Consider the following 18,348-nt stretch of genomic DNA (forward strand, 5'->3'; position numbering starts at 1 on the left):
GGTGGTGGTCCCTCTGTTCAAGAAGGGGGACCAGAGGGTGTGTTCCAACTACAGAGGGATCACACTCCTCAGCCTCCCAGGTAAGGTCTATTCCAAGGTACTGGAGAGGAGAATCCGACCGATAGTCGAACCTCGGATTCAGGAGGAGCAGAGTGGTTTTGGTCCCGGTCGTGGAACACTGGACCAGCTCTATACCCTCCATCGGGTGCTCGAGGGTTCATGGGAGTTTGCCCAACCGGTCCACATGTGCTTTGTGGATCTGGAGAAGGCTTTCGACCGTGTCCCTCGGGGTGTCATTTGGGGGGTGCTCCGGGAGTACGGGGTCCGGTGGCCTTTGCTCAGGGCTGTCCGGTCCCTGTATGACCGGAGCAGGAGCTGTGTTCGCATTGCCGGCAGTAAGTCAGACCTGTTCCCAGTGCATGTTGGACTCCGCCAGGGCTGCCCTGTGTCACCGGTTCTGTTCATAATTTTTATGGACAGAATTTCTAGGCGCAGTCAGGGGTCGGAGGGTGTCCGGTTTGGGGACCACAGGATCTCATCTCTGCTGTTTGCAGACGATGTCCTGATGGCTCCATCAAACCCGGACCTGCAACATGCACTGGGACGGTTTGCAGCCGAGTGTGAAGCGGCTGGGATGAGAATCAGCACCTCCAAATCCGAGGTCATGTTTCTCGACCGGAAAAAGGTGGCTTGCCCTCTCCAGGTGGGTGGGGTGTCCTTGCCCCAAGTGGAGGAGTTCAAGTATCTCGGGGTCTTGTTCACGAGTGAGGGAAGGATGGAGCGTGAGATCGACAGGCGGATCGGTGCAGCGGCTGCAGTGATGCAGTCGCTGCATCGGACCGTTGTGGTGAAGAGGGAGCTGAGTCGAAAGGCAAAGCTCTCTATTTACCGGTCGGTCTACGTTCCTACCCTCACCTATGGTCATGAGCTTTGGGTAGTGACCGAAAGAACAAGATCGCGGATACAAGCGGTCAAAATGAGTTTCCTCCGCCGTGTGGCTGGGCGCTCCCTTAGAGATAGGGTGAGGAGCTCGGCCACATGGGGGGAGCTCGGAGTAGAGCCGCTGCTCCTCCACGTCGAGAGGAGCCAGCTGAGGTGGCTCGGGCATCTGTTCCGGATGCCTCCTGGGCGCCTCCCTCGGGAGGTGTTTCAGGCATGTCCCACCGGGAAGAGGCCCCGGGGAAGACCCAGGACACGCTGGAGAGACTATGTCTCTCGGCTGGCCTGGGAACGCCTCGGGATCCCCCCGGACGCACACGCGCGCACGCGCGCACACACGCACGCACACACGCACACACGCACACACACGCGCACGCGCACACACACACACACCTCTTGTGATTTTAGTGCGACGTCCTAATCACTTTAGAGCTGAGAGCTTTTGCCACTGCTCTGTGGCGCCCCCTTCAGTCCATTAACCAAAGCACAGGCCATGTCCACACGACAGCCTCAAAATAGAGATGTTGCTTTTCCTGGAATATTCCACTCAGTATGGCATTATACCAGGGGTGGGCAAACTACGGCCCTTGGGCCAGATCCGACCCGCCGGGCCTTTCAATCTGGCCCGCCAAGCTTGTCCAAGTAATTTTTTTTTTTTTTTTTACTTATTTTTTTGGTCCTTTTTTGTCCTCACGCATCTGTCTGCACTTCTATCCTTAATAAATATGACGTTAAATGAATTAAATAATAGATTCAATAGCCTATATTTGACAGAAAAGTGAGATTTTATTTTTGGGATTTGAATATGGCCCTCGGAGGAAAATAATGGCCCACCCTGCATTAAACTCATCTACACGTGTTTTTATTGCTCAAAAATACCTTGAATAAACGGTCTCATCGCCACAGAAGCTGCTCGTCTCCATAGAATGCCGCACTGTGGAACATTTATCAAACTAGATACAACACAAATACACTTTTAATCTCCAACTACGGCAAAAAAAAATGACAAAATGGTCAAAAGTCACGTTTTATTTGCCACAGCAGTAACAAAGGTTTTATTTGGAAAAATCAAACCGACAGCGCGATACCACCTTCACCTCTGCGTGTAAAAAAAGCAACTGATTTGGTTGTGGTCTTAACACGGTCTCAACACGCCGAGCACGAACTATTGGGGCCAAACGTCCGAGCCGGGCGTGGTCATTTTTGGAAGCAGTAAGGAGGAGTGCGTGCCTATGGGAAGCGGACGACAAACTATCGGAAACATCTGAACGTGAGTGTGAAGAGGAGCACGGAGGGCGAGAGCGGAGATGTATGTACAGTCCATTTGTATGTCTGAACACTCAAAAAGAAAGAGAAAAAACAACATGGTGCGGTGCGTTTGGCGAGCGTGTGCGGGTCCCGGGTTCAATCGGCCACTCGTCGGTAAAAGTAGAGGTATCCCAAGTCTTTAGGCGGCTTCTCGGAGGCACAGACCTTCTGATCGTTAAAGATGACCCACCTGACGACAGAGGGAGACTCATCAGCCCGAGAGAGGTCAAAGGTGAAGACATGACGCACACAGATTTATATACGACTACACACTGTAAATATAAGCCGTTTGGACATGTTTTATACACTTACTACAGAAGGAACTCAGTGCAAAGTGACATAAGTGGAGTGTAGCGCCCTCTGCTGGTGAGGACATATTTATAGATTCTGCTTTGTCTGTTCAACATTTTAACCAGGTGTGTTCTTTTTCCAGGGAGAGCTAGATGATCGTTTGGGAATTGATTTTGTCATTAGTTTAAAATGTGGGGAGAAATTTTAAACATGGGGTCACCAGTTTGTTTTGTATCCCCTTCCATTGCACCCAAATCTTTTCCAGGTCAAGCAGAGTTGGGTGCATAAGGTCTAGAGTTATGACTCTTTTCCAAAAAGCGTGCAAACAAAACTAGAATAAATATTTTATTTTTTTTCTTCACAAATTTTAGCCCAGTTCAGCAATTTCCAAATCAGAAATCATGACGTCACACTTGAATCTGAACTGTATTGTAAATTGGATTTACAGTTATTATATCTTTTATTTTTTTTATTATTATTATGTTTGATTATTATCATTATTATATATTTTGCATTATATTTTTTGTATTATCTTTTATTACTATTATTTTTATTGTTATCATTTTACTATTATTTTGTATTATCATAATTATCTTTTATTATTACCATTATTGTTTCTATTATTTGCATTATTTTCATTATTACATTAGCGTGTAAAAGGGGGATCAAAATGTGTTCTTTGTGTGTAAATATTCTCTAGTTCTGAAACGCATCGATAGCATCACACTAATCTACTTCCTGTCATTTTCCAACTTTTCTTCATGATTGACAGATATAAAACTATGATGCAAATACAATCCCGCCAATCATAGTGATCAAACCCTGCCGTGTGACCTTTAACCTCAGTAAATGTTTGAGTGCTGTACGATGGGACTTACTGCTGGTCCTTCTTGATGTGGCAGACGTAGTGTCCACACATGGTGCTCGTCCCCATGTGGCTGACGAAGGCAAACAGCTCGTACTCTGAAACACAGGAGAGAACACGTCATTGACACCTGTTCTGTTCAGGCGCGTGTGCGGTCGTAAGCTCGGAGGTCACTCACTCCCCGGCCCGTCCCTCACTCGGGGCCCGGGCGGCGGCTCTCGGGCGCCCTCGCTCTCGGCGGCCGAGCGGCCCTCGGACACGTCCATGGACTCCAGGTCGTCCACGTGAGAGAAGATCCAGTCCACGGCCCGGTCCAGGACGTTGCTCTGAAACGCACGGCCACACGGAACTTTAAAAGAGAGTTCTAGATCATTCTCAGTACATTTCATGACACGGGGCCTTGTCTACAATGTTCTTTTATGTCTACAATGTTGAATAAAAATATAATGTTTTCCGGACTATAAGATGCACTTTTATTCATAGTTTGGCCGGGGAGCGACTTATATGTAATATTATTTGTTATTTTCACACTTGCAACTGCATTTCATACTCCAGTGCGACTTATATACATTTTATTCTTCTCTATTATGAATTTTTTGGCGACTTATAGTCCGGAAAATACTGTATATAAATGAATACATCCGTCCTGATAACAAGAGCACGTCTCTTTATCCTTGTCGGCTTTACTTTGTGTTTATAGCCGTTATTACTTAAAATTTTCTGGTGACATTATGTTTTTAAAGTCAAACTATGTTTCGCCGTTTACGCGATTAAGTCAAGTTGAAAATGCATTTTATTGTTGTTATAAATAGGTCGCAGCGTGGAGTGAGCTGATTTTTTTTTTTAGAGTGAATCATGATGAATCTCCCGTTTCACATAAGAAGACATCGTTAATTATGTCTTCTCTGTATAATTAGTTATTAACGTGTCTTGTAAGTGTGGTTTGGTGTAAAACTGAACTGCTTGAGTGACAGAGGTCAGATGACAGGTGAGGGCCCTGTCTTCTTACCGTGGCTCTAAGTGCTTTGGTTGCTTGGTCTCGGCTGAAGCCCATGGAGATGATGGTGGCGAGGTGCTCCTCACATAAACTCTCTGTGGGCGTGTTCCCTGCTCCAGAACTGCCAGGGAGAACCAGGGGCGAGGCGAAGTCTGTGAGGAAGAGAAACACAAATAATGAGGCCTCCAAAGTCTGTGAGGAAGAGGAGGAACATGATATGAGGCCTTCAAAGTCTGTGAGGAAGAGGAGGAACATGATATGAGGCCTCCAAAGTCTGTGAGGAAGAGGAGGAACATGATGAGGCCCTCAAAGTCTGTGAGGAAGAGGAGAAACACATGATATGAGGCCTCCAAAGTCTGTGAGGAAGAGGAGAAACACATGATATGAGGCCCCCAAAGTCTGTGAGGAAGAGGAGAAACACATGATATGAGGCCCCCAAAGTCTGTGAGGAAGAGGAGAAACACATGATGAGGCCTCCAAAGTCTGTGAGGAAGAGGAACATGATGAGGCCTCCAAAGTCTGTGAGGAAGAGGAGAAACACATGATGAGGCCTCCAAAGTCTGTGAGGAAGAGGAGGAACATGATATGAGGCCTTCAAAGTCTGTGAGGAAGAGGAGGAACATGATATGAGGCCTCCAAAGTCTGTGAGGAAGAGGAGGAACATGATGAGGCCCTCAAAGTCTGTGAGGAAGAGGAGAAACACATGATATGAGGCCTCCAAAGTCTGTGAGGAAGAGGAGAAACACATGATATGAGGCCCCCAAAGTCTGTGAGGAAGAGGAGAAACACATGATATGAGGCCCCCAAAGTCTGTGAGGAAGAGGAGAAACACATGATGAGGCCTCCAAAGTCTGTGAGGAAGAGGAGGAACATGATGAGGCCTCCAAAGTCTGTGAGGAAGAGGAGAAACACATGATGAGGCCTCCAAAGTCTGTGAGGAAGAGGAGGAACATGATGAGGCCTCCAAAGTCTGTGAGGAAGAGGAGGAACATGATGAGGCCTCCAAAGTCTGTGAGGAAGAGGAGAAACACATGATGAGGCCTCCAAAGTCTGTGAGGAAGAGGAGGAACATGATATGAGGCCTCCAAAGTCTGTGAGGAAGAGGAGGAACATGATGAGGCCTCCAAAGTCTGTGAGGAAGAGGAGAAACACATGATATGAGGCCCCCAAAGTCTGTGAGGAAGAGGAGGAACACATGATATGAGGCCCCCAAAGTCTGTGAGGAAGAGGAGGAACACACACATGTGGGTGGTACACACCTGGGTCGTCCATGTGGGTCATGACCCAGTTCATGGCGGCGTCGATGCCAGAGTTCCCGGTGTAATACACGGCTTTTCTGCAGGCCTCCAGAGGAAAGCCCATCTCACACAACTGAGACACTGTGGAGTCATCCAGGACCGGAGCTGAGAGAGAAACAAGAGCATCACTCCCACGTCCAGAGAGACAAGTGTACGTACCTTCAGCTGAGGGTCACTGCAGCTACATCATTCACTGTGAAGTTCATATATATATATATATATACACAACTGCCTTTCTAAACACCAGTCTGTTATTTATCAAACACAAAATCAGTATTAGCATGTTTCAAACAAAAGGATGTTGAATGTGTCATTTTAAGTCTGTGTCCGCTGCACAAATCTTTTAGTCTTAAACATTCACATTTAAAACAAGTGTGAGAAGTGATCATTACTATTTATTACTAAATGACAAGTTTTTCATGTCACTTTTTCTCAGCACTTGGTGGGGTTTTTGGGGAAGGGGGCTGCACACGGTTGAATAAATAACTTGTACGCCTCATTATAGCTACGAACTACTAGCGATTCATTCAGCTATACATTTATTGCAGTTTATTTTTTTTAACAATATTGTACATTTAGAATCATTTTTTGGGAGACTTGGGTTTCTACATGATCATTTATCGCCTTTATTTTGTCGTTATTTTTATTGTGGCAACAACAAACGCAGGGCAATTCAGCAAAATACTTATATTTTTCAAACTTTCATGATCAGTGCTAAAGTATCGGGTCACAAGTTTGTGGATTTTCTTGCATCTGAGCTAAACTCTCCTCTGCCAATCACTGTCACTCATATTTGATCACGGACGGCAAAATCGTGCAGTCGACACCAGACTTTGAACACTTCTAAAACTCAAAAGTGTAACTGTGCAATCTAAATCTACAAAAAACAAACAAACAGACAAACAAACAAAGGAGGAGGGGAAACAGAAAAGGCAGAAAAGGCAGAACAAGCAGAGTGTGTTTAGTGCTGGCTAAAGCGTCTGGTGAGTCTGACAGGGAGAAAGGACAGACTGACACAGCAGAGGGGAGTAGAGCGAGTCGTCCTCCTCGGTGCCATAGGAGCCCAGGATACCTTTGACCTCCACATCGGGCGTCATGAGAGGGGGAGGGGCCACCTCAGGGAGCAGCTCCTCGCCGGGCAGCTGACCGGTGGCTCTCAGCGCGCTCAGGTCCAGCGTGTCCGGGACGTCGATGCTCACGTCTGAACAAGAGGTTTGAAAAAGAGGATTAACACTCGTCTCTGTCACGTTTGACAAAGCGTCTCAGATGGAGGACACGAAAACTACGGTTGAGGCCCTGAAAACTGCTTAAAGGACACATATTATGCATTATTTGTACTGTTATTGGCTTTAAACTTGCTCTTGAGGCTCTTTGCTTTGACTTCTCGTGTTTTAGAATTTTAAATAATGGCCAAGTATAAAAAAAACACTTTTCATCAGCATTGTTCTCTAAAGTGGAATTAGTATGCCATCTATTGGCAGCAGAGGGACTTACCACAGGGAGACATGCTAGTAAAAGCACACAGTTGTAATGAACAAGATGATTTACTGACTTAAAACTCCTACATTTGAAAATATAAACTGTTATTTGAGGTTCAGAGGAGTTACTGAACATGAAACAAGCCTGACTGAAGCTAATACAACTCCAGATACGGTTTTAATGCTGGAACGATGTGAGAACAAAGTCATAATGTGTGTTTTAAAGGGTGCGTTACGTCTCCATAGAGATGCGAAGACACCACCGCCACACGTATTCAGAGACAAACAGAAAACGCACTTTAGTACTTGACACGCGGCTGCTCAACGTTTTACTCACCAAGTTTTTTGGGGACCCAGTCGAGGCCAAATGTAAACTTTTTAATCTGAATAACCAGGTAATCGGGGAACGACGCAAACCGCATTGTTCTGGAGGAAGAAAGAAAAGGAGTTGATATTTATAGAACTTTTTAAGGGCTGCAACTGATGATTATTGTAGTCAAACGATTATTCTATTGTAACAAGATTTCATTTTAACCTAGTTAAGGTTGAAAAAGGTGACTGAAGGTTTATCGAGAGAGTATTTAAAGTGTAAAGTGCATTAATGGAGAATATGAGAGATTTTTTTAGAGTCTGTATTGTCCCGATAGCAACAACGTTCAACAAAATACAACTACGATCATTCCTTTCATAGTTGCAGCCCTCGATATGGTTTGGTCTCTGGTGTTTTGCGTGTGCTGCGTCTCACTTGGTGGCAGTGGTCTTGGCCTGCACGGCGGAGCTCCAGAAGTCGGTGAGCACCTCCGGTTCGGTGAGCGCGGCCATGCAGGAGGTGAAGGGGATTTGCGCTCGGACGACGGTGGAGGCGTCGCCCATTTCGCGGCGGCGTTCGGCCTCCTGGAGCTCCTCTGGTGGAAGGAGCAAAGATGCAGAGAATGAGGAGACTTCAGAGTGTATGTTCCAGGCACATGCTGCACTGTCGTGGCTTAAGCTTTTATTCAATCAGTCGGATATTGCTTTTTATTTCTTATAAATATCCATAACATATCGATACTAGAACTAGTTACTTTTTAGTTTTAGAATTGGTCTAAATTAAAAGAGCATTATCAGTTTATTCCTCAGTATCAGAGAATATCTACAGTATTTTCTGGACTATAAGTCGCACCTTTTTTCATAGTTTTGACTGGGGTGCGACTTATACTTATTATTTATACTTATATACTTATACTCTGGAGCGACTTATATATGATAATATTTGTTATTTTCACACTTGCAACCGCATTTCATACTCCAGTGCGACTTACACATGTTTTTTCTTCTCTATTATTCATTTTCTTGGCTGGTGCGACTTATAGTCCGGAAAATACAGATATTACCGGATAATATTTGTATTATTAAGTCATTTATTGCAGAGATCTAAAGTAATAAAACTCTAAATGTTATTGCTTATTATTCACGCAAATTCATCTAAAGTTCTAAGCAGTAATAATTTCAGATAAATATATTTAAAATTTTGCTGAACATGATACAAATTTTATCCCAGAATTTTTTCATTTATAATTTTACTTCCCATTTTTAATTGATGACATCACACTAGGAAATTACCCAGCAACCACTGGGGCAAAGCTCATCTAATGTCAAGATTAAATCAACAAAATAAAGGAGCCCTCATATACTTTTATACGAACAAGCCTTTATTTTGTTGAATTAATGTTCAGAGGGTCAAAATGGTTGTTTATTTTGTAAATTACTTCCTGTCATTTCCTTTCAGATGTTTCCAACTTTTCTCCACAAATGGCCACTCGATATATTATATTTACAACAGGCACAAATACATCACATAAAGTCAAAATCATGAAAATCATAAAAACCCGTCACAGGCACTTTAAGTTCAATGCTGATGGTATATCGGGGTTTTTAAGTATTGTTCACAGTAGATTACCCGTGTTGGTGGCTTGATCCATCGGGACCGGCAGTTGTACGATGTAGTCGACGCGCTGTGTGTATTTGGCTTTTTGAGACTGTTCGCACATGATTTTCTCCTCCACCAGAAACCTGAAGGACTCCGACGGGTTCTGCCCCGAGCGGCAGTTTCTCTGAGGGAAAAAGTCATCGACAATGTGGCGCGAACAACATTAGAAAAGCAAAAAACAACAACATAATGCCCACTAAAGAGAAAGCAATATATACAGAACAGACCAAGCTAAATGTTGTTCTTAGGGTCAGAATCACTTAGCGTTTATAAACTAATTGCAGCTCAGAAGGCCTAAGCTAAGTGAAGAATATATTTGGATGAATTAAATAGTTCCGTTTTTCGCGTTTTAAGAAGGTAAAAACCAGACACAGCCCTGTTTATTCACCTTGTTCCGGCCCGCCCGCTTTTGCCTCTTTCTGCTACGGCGTTACGTGTGCGTTCCTGTAGTTTGTTGGCACTTCTGGGCGATATACTATGATGGGAATGTCTTGCCATTAAAATATTATATAAAGAAAAACATAATAAATATATTAATAGCAACAACAACAACAAAATAATTGAATAATAATGATGAATGTATAATAATAATAATAATAATAATTTATTTCATAAATAAATACATTTTTTGGAAATAAATATATGACCAACTAAAACATATTGAAATACTGGTGTTTAAAGTTTTATTTTCCTTTTTGTCAATTTTTCTTCTGATGTATCAATGTTATTTAGTTCGCTTTTTAAGTTTAGTTTTTCTTTTTGGTGAAAATATGTGGTGGAGGGTGGGGTATATTTTTTATCTGTTTTGTGACTGTATTGTTATGTTTATTTTTGTTGTTGTTGGTAATAAAAAAATAGTGATAAAAAACAAGATATAAAGTCGATCGATTTGTGCAAAATGTGCACGAACAAGTCAACGCAGCAGTTTCTCTGAGTGTCCTGAAAAGAGGAATGAGAGCGGAAAGGTCTGGAATAAACGGTGAATAAACACTTGGCTTACATTTTCTATAATAACAACAACTTTAAGACTCTAGAAGTGGAGGAGGATCGTTTTCCTCAGCTCACCTCCACCATGTTAATGAAGTGCAATAAAAACTCCTGGGCGTCCTGCTGTCGATTGGTGGAAAACTCAGGGTGGCCCCGTCCGACAAGTGCTTTGAACATTCGCGGTGCTATGCCTATTTGGTCTCCCTAAAACACACAAAACACACACAGAGATGACATTCGATCCCGCAGCGCATCAACAGATCCATAAAGTACTGCCGGTGCTTACCCGGGGTTCAGACGCACAGTTCTCATCCCCGGTGTCGGGTGCTGGTTTGGCGTATTCCCCCGACAACAGGCCGTAGCCGAGTTTGGCTCTGCACAAAACAAAGAGCACTTGCAACGCTGTATTCTGAGAGATATTGATCCGAAAACATGACCCACGCTTACACTTGAGTTTTGAAGTCCTGGCTCGGGTCGCTCGGAGCTTCGTCGATGATTTTGTCAATGTTTGACACGTACCTGGAAATGAAGTGAAATACTGAGCGGGGCTGAAACCATTACAGTACAGAGAGATTTTGAACCAAATAACAGGTTGAAACATGGTGACTGAAGGCTTCTAGACGGGCAATATTTATTTAAGTGAATTATTTAAGAAAAGCTGAAATGGTTTATTCATTTTTGACAGTTAGATTTAAAAATGAGACTGTCTTTGTTATAAAAAGTCTGTAAAGTCTGAATAATGATTATCAAAATACAACTACAATGATTATATTTATTAGTCCACAAATATTTACATTTACGGTATAAATGAGCTTATATTGTGCAATGGCTGCCACTTTTATTATCGAAACATTTATGTGTATACACTCTGCAATGTTTTTATTGTTAATTTAAATGTTTACTTAATTTATAAATATTCTCCATATAGAAGCTTTTATTCACCATATTTCTACCTTTGTTTGGTTAAAATCTATTTAAAAGTACAACAGAATTAATCGTTTGCCTGGTCGAATAGTAAAATGTTAGTTGTGAATTAGTTGTGAACAAAAGGGATGATTTAATTGTAAAAACACCATCAAAAGCACTTGTAATCACTCACTTCCCCTGGAAGTCTGGCACGGTGAAGAGCACTTGCATGACGGAGTTGAGGTAGCAGCTGTTGCCCAGGTTCTTCATCCCGGTGAGTCCGGGGCCAAACAGGGGCCTCAGGGTGGTCCCGGACTCCTGGATCACCTCCCACTCGCCCACGCGCTGGTTCACAGCGATCTCCAGCTCCGTCATCGTCCGCTCGGTCTGAAGACGTGAGCAGAGGTGAGAGCTTTTTACAGATGTATATATACTTTTATATCTTTGGAAGGAAACAAAAAGGAAATAATACAAGGCACAGAGAGAGAACATAAGACAAAAACTATAAAATGTCTCCGTAGTTTAGTTTCAGTATTATCTGAACTGAACTGTAGGGTCCCAAAATAAATAAATAGATAAATTGACAGACTGATAGTAATTGATACTAAATCACTTTATGTATTCATATACATCATTCATATGCATCTGGAAGCCTTCAAATCACCTCATTTCAACCTTTATTTGGTAAAAAATTGGAGCTGTCAAAGTGAACACGTCGACTCATGCGATTAATCATAGACAATAGACGCAGTAATCACGGACTGACGCTGATTAATCGCATGTTAATCGAGCAAAAACGCTCAGATTACGCACAGCGGTTCACCTAAGCCAAGGAGGAGCAGCGCTGACAATATGTGGAAAAATGTACACATAAACACACACATTTATACAACAGCAGCTACATCTGTTCACTGTATCATTACATCCCTAAAGAAAAGAGAGTGACAGAACGTACCTTTTCCATGGTCATCATGTCGATGCCAAAATGAGAAAGGTGCTCTGCCAACTTTGAATCCAAAACCATGTCGTCCTCGTCGTATGAATAGACGTCTAAAAATAAACAAAGTCAATGGAAAAGTGAATGTGGAGTCATTTGTGCCCAGAGCCTGAAAAATAATAACAATGCTATAGTCTGGCTGTGTTCACACTTTGGTCCCAGTTTGGCCCCGATTAGTTGTTGCTTTGGCCCCGGTTAGTTGTTGCTTTGGCCCCGGTTAGTTGTTGCTTTGGCCCCGGTTAGTTGTTGCTTTGGCCCCGGTTAGTTGTTGCTTTGGCCCCGGTTAGTTGTTGCTTTGGCCCCGGTTAGTTGTTGCTTTGGCCCCGGTTAGTTGTTGCTTTGGCCCCGGTTAGTTGTTGCTTTGGCCCCGGTTAGTTGTTGCTTTGGCCCCGGTTAGTTGTTGCTTTGGCCCCGGTTAGTTGTTGCTTTGGCCCCGGTTAGTTGTTGCTTTGGCCCCGATTAGTTGTTGCTTTGGCCCCGATTAGTTGTTGCTTTGGCCCTGGTTAGTTGTTGCTTTGGCCCCGGTTAGTTGTTGCTTTGGCCCCGCTTCGGCCCCCTTCTTCGGCCCCCTTCTTCGGCCCCCTTCTTCGGCCCCCTTCAATCGGCCCCCTTCAATCGGCCCCCTTCATCGGCCCCCCCTCATCGGCCCCCTTTCGTTGTTGTGGTGCGTGTAAGTGTGAACGCAGCCTCACCCGTACCTGCTCCGTCGGGCGTGATGGTGCCCAGTTTGACGGCCAGTGGGTATCCGGTCTCCTTGAAGTGGAGCAGGGCGTGGTTGTTTCCGCCGGTGCCGTCGAAATACCTGCGCCCGCAAAGCACTTTCCCATCGGTGAGATTCATCCAGATGTTTTCCTGGAGATCACACACCTCGCACCGCCAGCCACTGCAATAAACACTAATATGAGTCAAAAAAAAAAAATCACATATAATCACAATAATAACCATAAAGTAATCATTAAATAAATTAGAGCTAATCCCATATATTTTGGTGCTCAATATTTATTGTGTTTGACAGTTTTTGCATTGTTTTTGTTTTCAAATTACAGCTGTTGAGTGACAAAGCATAATTTATTTGATTAATTATAGATGCAAACTAAATAAAATAGTTTGCATCCATAAAAATAAATATTCAGCATTTCATTTTGCTTATTTATTTATCATTACGGATCATATTTTTAACAAAACGGTTTATTATCCTTCTCGTGTCAGTGGCATAAAGTAGTTTCCACATTGTCGTGATTTTTTCTGTAGCGATATCTCACTTCAAAATGTAAATTCAAAAGTAATTCAGTCACTTTTTGTACAGGAAAGGCCATTGTTGCCATAGCAAAAGATGCAGAACAGTTTAAATAAGGCTAGAGACAAAAGCCAATTGCAGTAATATTTTGTTTCTGCTAAGACAGCGGTGCCAGATTTAAATTATTCTGTGACCTGGAAGTCAGGTCAGATCTATGGTAAGATGGCAGATTCGTTGCCCTGGTTTATGTCTGAAATCTCTGTATTTTTTTTTATTTTTTTCTAACTCCAAAGACATGATTGTCGTCAGTTGTGAGGACTTTAAGCCGTAAGTGTAATATGGCAAGTTTGTGGAGCCAGACTTTAAAAAAATACATTTAAAAAATAAATAAATACAATTTAAAAATTAAATAAATTAAATGAGTATAAATAAGTAAATGATAAAGTAAATTAATTTAACATAAAATAAACCAAATAAACCAAATAAATAAAATAATCCATATTTTTGGATCTGACGTTTTCACATTTCTTTAAAAGAAGCTCTGAAGTCAGTTCCACTAACAAATTTAAGCACAGGTTTTTGCCTTATGATAATAATGTCTTAACGTGTAGTTTCATTGAACCTGGGAGGGATCTTGACTCCGTTGTCCAGCTGTTTGAGGTCCGCCGCGTGCTTGGACTCCTGCCTCACCTCCCCGTCCCACTGCTGCACTTGTAACGTGTGGGACACAGAGTCGGCCGCCATGATTCCTGCCATCGACAGAGAAACCTGAAGGAACAGAACGAGCACAAATCAATGTTGGATCTAGTGTCGTATGTGTCCAAACTGGGGAGGCGTGTTCTGTTCTGTAACAAAGCGTGAATCAATTGAAAAAGGTGACATTGCAAACTGAACTCAAAACAGACCCGGTTTTTAAAGAGACTCACTCGTTCTTTCACGACCTCGGTCATCGTTGTGAGGTCGTCGGATGTCACTTCTTGGCGATCGGGTAAAATCACCACTTTTATATCTTCCTCGTACTGGTCTTGGTCAACGTCAAATCCTCCTTCGATCCCTGGACAGGCGGAAAAAAGGGGATTTTACTACAAAGCAGACAAAAACTGTAGGACAAAGTCAGCTATTTAAGGACTTTTTGACTCCAGCCAAAAGCCTAAGAACAGCCATCTTGTAGGCCTTTTTATGCAAGAATAATTGTACTTATTAATAGAGGCTGGAATATTGACAAAAATGAATATCTAAAATGTTTTCTCATTTACTGGTTAACAATTTCCAGACTATATTTTAACAACGCATCAAGAATATACTAAAATATGTCTGTAAATTTCTTAGTCTAGAACAAAATGTGAACGGACCATAAAATTAACCACAAAAGGGAAGAAATATTGCTTTATACTTTAAAAAAGAAAAAGGTAATTTTTCATCGTTTTAATTACCCGTATTTTCCGGACTATAAGTCCCACCTTTTTTTTCATAGTTTTGGGCGGGGTGCGACTTATACTTATACTCCAGAGCAACTTATGTGATATTATTTGTTATTGTCACACTTGCAACCACATTTCATACTCCAGTGCAACTTATGTGTTTTTTTCTTGTCCATTATGCATTTTTTGGCTGGTGCGACTTATAGATACAGTACAAATGACTCGATATTCTACATTAGCATTTCTCCAAAACGGCAATTGCGATATCATCCACTTTTCTGTATTTTTCCCACCTCTACATTAGTTGATACTTTGCGGTCTGAGCCAAGTCTGTTCTTTATGTTCAGATTGTGTGAAGACAAAGCTCAGATTAAAGTTAGTAATAACACCATCTGTAAGCGCAGTTCGAGAGCGACTTTTGAGCGAGTCACGTACCGATGGCAAGTCTGGTGGGCTTTTTCTTTGGTGGGTGTCCAGCCGCCGAGTTACTGTCATCTTCACTCTGAAATACAGACATGTAGAGAGTTATTTATCGTCCGTATTTCCACGTTACACGCTCACGACACACTTTGCATTGACACGTGTGGTTTAAAACCTTGGGCTTGCGAGTCCTGGTGATCTGCAGGTACGCTCTCTGTCCGGTCCGTGCATAGTGTCTGTCCACGTACTGACTGCCAAAGCCCAAGAAGGTGTTCATGCACACAAACAAGCCTCCTTCACTTTCCTGGAACAGACAATAGAATGAGAAAAGGAAGACAGAGTATGCTTTCCTCAGGTATTTAGTATTAAACTAGAACATAAGACATATTACTACAACAGAAGTAGATCAGTGGTATGGTATTTTACGTTTACTATAAACGTAAGTAGATCGTAGGCATTTTACATTGTCAAATGTGATATTGATCAGAAATTACTTAATACAGTAGAAAAAGGTTTATGAACTCCCTGTAGAAAACTGACAAAGCCGGCGTTTATTTTTTATTATTCATTGTTGTAAAAATGGTCACTCTAACCTTTTAACCCTACACGTCAGGTGTGTGCAATGTGCCCAAAAGAAATAATGATTTTCTTAAAGCCAGGTTATGTAGCCTCGGTATGTTTCTACGGCCCGTAAGAGCTATTTCAAGTCATCTCCTGCTCTTGAGAGTTCACGCTTCACTGTGATTGGTTAAATCTACTCGTCACTCACTCATGAGCACGACGGAGGCTGACCAAAGAAGAAATGGGAAGGAAAGGGCGTTTTATTTGTAATTTCTTTGTGATTTTAATGCAATTTTCCTGCTGTATGAAGCACTTTGAATTGCCTTGTGTATGAAATGTGCTCTACAAATAAACTTGCCTTGCCTTATTTTAAAAACCTAGAGCTGCATAAACTAGTACAGTAATACTGAATCATAACATGGCAATATAACAAAACAGCCTGTCAAAAAGGGTGACGCTACAATTTAGTTTGGCATCTCCACTTGGCACAGCCCCACCACATGTATGACACTGAGGGGAATTATTTCATTTCTGAGCAATCGAAATGTCTAGGATTGCTCAAACATTCAGGAATAAATCAAAAATACTTCTCAATAGTAAGTTACAGATGACAGAACACCATTTTAACATGGCCAAAAGCTCGTAACAGTCGTTTTTGTAGTTTTTTTTGGACAAAATATTTCCCCTTTAAATTATGTGCAAAGTCATGATTGACAGCACTGTAAGCAAAAGGAAAAGTATCTTAATAAAAACGAAATTGTAATGCCAAACAATAGCACCATCGCCACAGAATCGTCCGCTTGTCACTTACTTTGACAGAAGCAGCCTTTAAAGCTAAATGCTAACGCTAACATTTGAATACAAAACTGCGGCGCATTATTAGCTTAGCATCGCGTTAGCATGCTAGTCATTCAGAAGAGAAACCGGACCGGAACAGTCACCGGACGGACACAGGCGCGCGGGGGTTTATCCCGTCTAGTCCAACGACGACGGGACCGGGGACACCGAGGACGCCGCGGACATTTACGGCAGAAGAAGGAGGAGGACGTGTCTCACCGGCGACGCAAATGACAAGGCGCATTCGTCTTTGTGGACTCGGTCTCCGGACTTCGGGACGCGAATCGTGGACAGCACCGACATCAAGACATCGCCAACGTCCGCCATGGCCCCCCGGTTCCGTGCGATGCGCCTGTACGATGGTTCCGTGGCTTTGTAGCGGAGTCTGCGGCACCTCAGCCTTTTACTGCACGGCTCTGTCTGCGGCTCCGCGTTTGTCTGAATGAACCATGAGAGAAGAGACAAGGCCGAGCGCACGCTGACGTACGATACAGCTAGAGGGGTTATGTTGCCGTGGCGACGAGGGCGGCCATCTTGGTAATGTAAGACTTGGATACCAGCTATAATAACAGATCCATGACCAGCCGCCACAAAACACCATAGAAGAAGAAGAAGAAGAAGAAGAAGAAGAAGACGTTGTGTAAAATAGCTTTTATATGACAAGAACAGGTGCATTAAATAACAATACACACAAATAAATACATGAATTGAAAAAATAACGTATTCTGTTGATTTTAGTAACTGTCTTCTGTTAGTGAATACCAAATGAATGTGTGACTGTACTGGTTTACAATAATTCAAAATTAGGATTCTGAATATGTATTTACTCTTAACCCTGGACAAGAGTGCAAATAAAAGCTTCCAGTTATGCACAGCAAAACAGATTTTTTTTTAGGCTGGACTTTAACATTGTCAGAATAGAGGCTTAAGTCCTGATTCCAGCAAGAGGCCGCAAGGGCCAGAAAAAGATTGATTAACGTCTTTAAATTGACATACTCGTAACGCACAATACTCTGAATAGTGAAAATTATTTTACAGTGCATCCGGAAAGTATTCAGTATACATTTTTTCCACATTTCTTTTAATGTTACAGTCTTATTCCAAAACAATATCCCATAATGACGACGTGAAAGGTTGTTTTTTGCAAATTTATTCAAAACAAAAAAAGCACTTGTACATAAGTATTCACAGCATTTGCTCAATACTTTGTTGAACGTCTGAACTCCAATAAAGAAAAAAAGACAAGACACAAAGACCACAGAGAAACAAAATAGGTTTCTCTGTTTCTCTCCCCCATTATCAACACAATAAGAATTTATTTTTAAAAATGTCAACATGATGTATGGTAAAAAAGAAAAGTGCATTACACATATGAAAAAGTCAAATTGTAAGAATTATCTTATCTTATTTAGGTGCGCTTGGGTAGAATCTTACAGTTACAACATGGCCGCTCGAAGAGGATGTTTGTTGCTATGGGTTGCCAGGGTAATTATTATTTATTCTAGTGCTCACATTGGTGTCTGTTGCGTTACACTGTGATTGTGCGCTCTTACATTTTGGGCATCTCAGTGTATAATCGAGGAAACTAGATCTTACAGAAAATGTCTGCTAAAATATAAAATCAGGCTTCAAATTAGGCATCAACGAATCTTTTCCTGGGCTCACCTTTTTTTTTTTTTTACTTTAATAATCCAATAATACTCGTCTTACAGAAGCTATTTGACACATACCAAATGTAAACGTAGATAGGCGCTATAATCATAATTTAAATAGGCGCAATGGTCAAGTTAGCGTATTTACGTGGTATTACGTGGCCTTTATTTTGGTGATTTTCTGT

The 18,348-nt window shown here is 42.2% G+C and overlaps 1 protein-coding gene across 4 annotated transcripts; it reads right to left on the bottom strand.

Moving 5' to 3' along the window:
• Positions 1–1,950: 1,950 nt before the first annotated feature.
• Positions 1,951–16,893, bottom strand: usp5 (ubiquitin specific peptidase 5 (isopeptidase T)). 4 transcript variants are annotated; one of them, XM_072460184.1, is made up of 20 exons: positions 16,731–16,893; positions 15,289–15,417; positions 15,129–15,195; positions 14,199–14,326; positions 13,895–14,040; positions 12,734–12,918; positions 11,994–12,088; positions 11,232–11,425; positions 10,580–10,651; positions 10,419–10,506; positions 10,211–10,336; positions 9,116–9,269; positions 7,922–8,081; positions 7,514–7,602; positions 6,771–6,899; positions 5,660–5,803; positions 4,413–4,552; positions 3,582–3,729; positions 3,417–3,501; positions 1,951–2,437 (listed from the first exon to the last, which is right to left on the bottom strand). In XM_072460184.1, exons 1-20 carry the CDS (start codon positions 16,836–16,838, stop codon positions 2,344–2,346), a joined length of 2,481 nt encoding a protein of 826 aa, XP_072316285.1. In that variant the 5' UTR covers positions 16,839–16,893; the 3' UTR covers positions 1,951–2,343. The 4 variants fall into 4 exon arrangements, with proteins under 4 accessions (XP_072316285.1, XP_072316283.1, XP_072316284.1 ...); XM_072460182.1 differs by having other exon boundaries at positions 6,714–6,899; XM_072460183.1 differs by having other exon boundaries at positions 12,728–12,918.
• Between the last annotated feature and the right edge of the window lie 1,455 nt (positions 16,894–18,348).

The sequence above is a fragment of the Eucyclogobius newberryi genome, unplaced genomic scaffold, assembly GCF_026437365.1.
Source record: "Eucyclogobius newberryi isolate DKJ021-1_F unplaced genomic scaffold, fEucNew1.0.hap1 SCAF_3, whole genome shotgun sequence".
Classification (NCBI taxonomy): domain Eukaryota; kingdom Metazoa; phylum Chordata; class Actinopteri; order Gobiiformes; family Gobiidae; genus Eucyclogobius; species Eucyclogobius newberryi.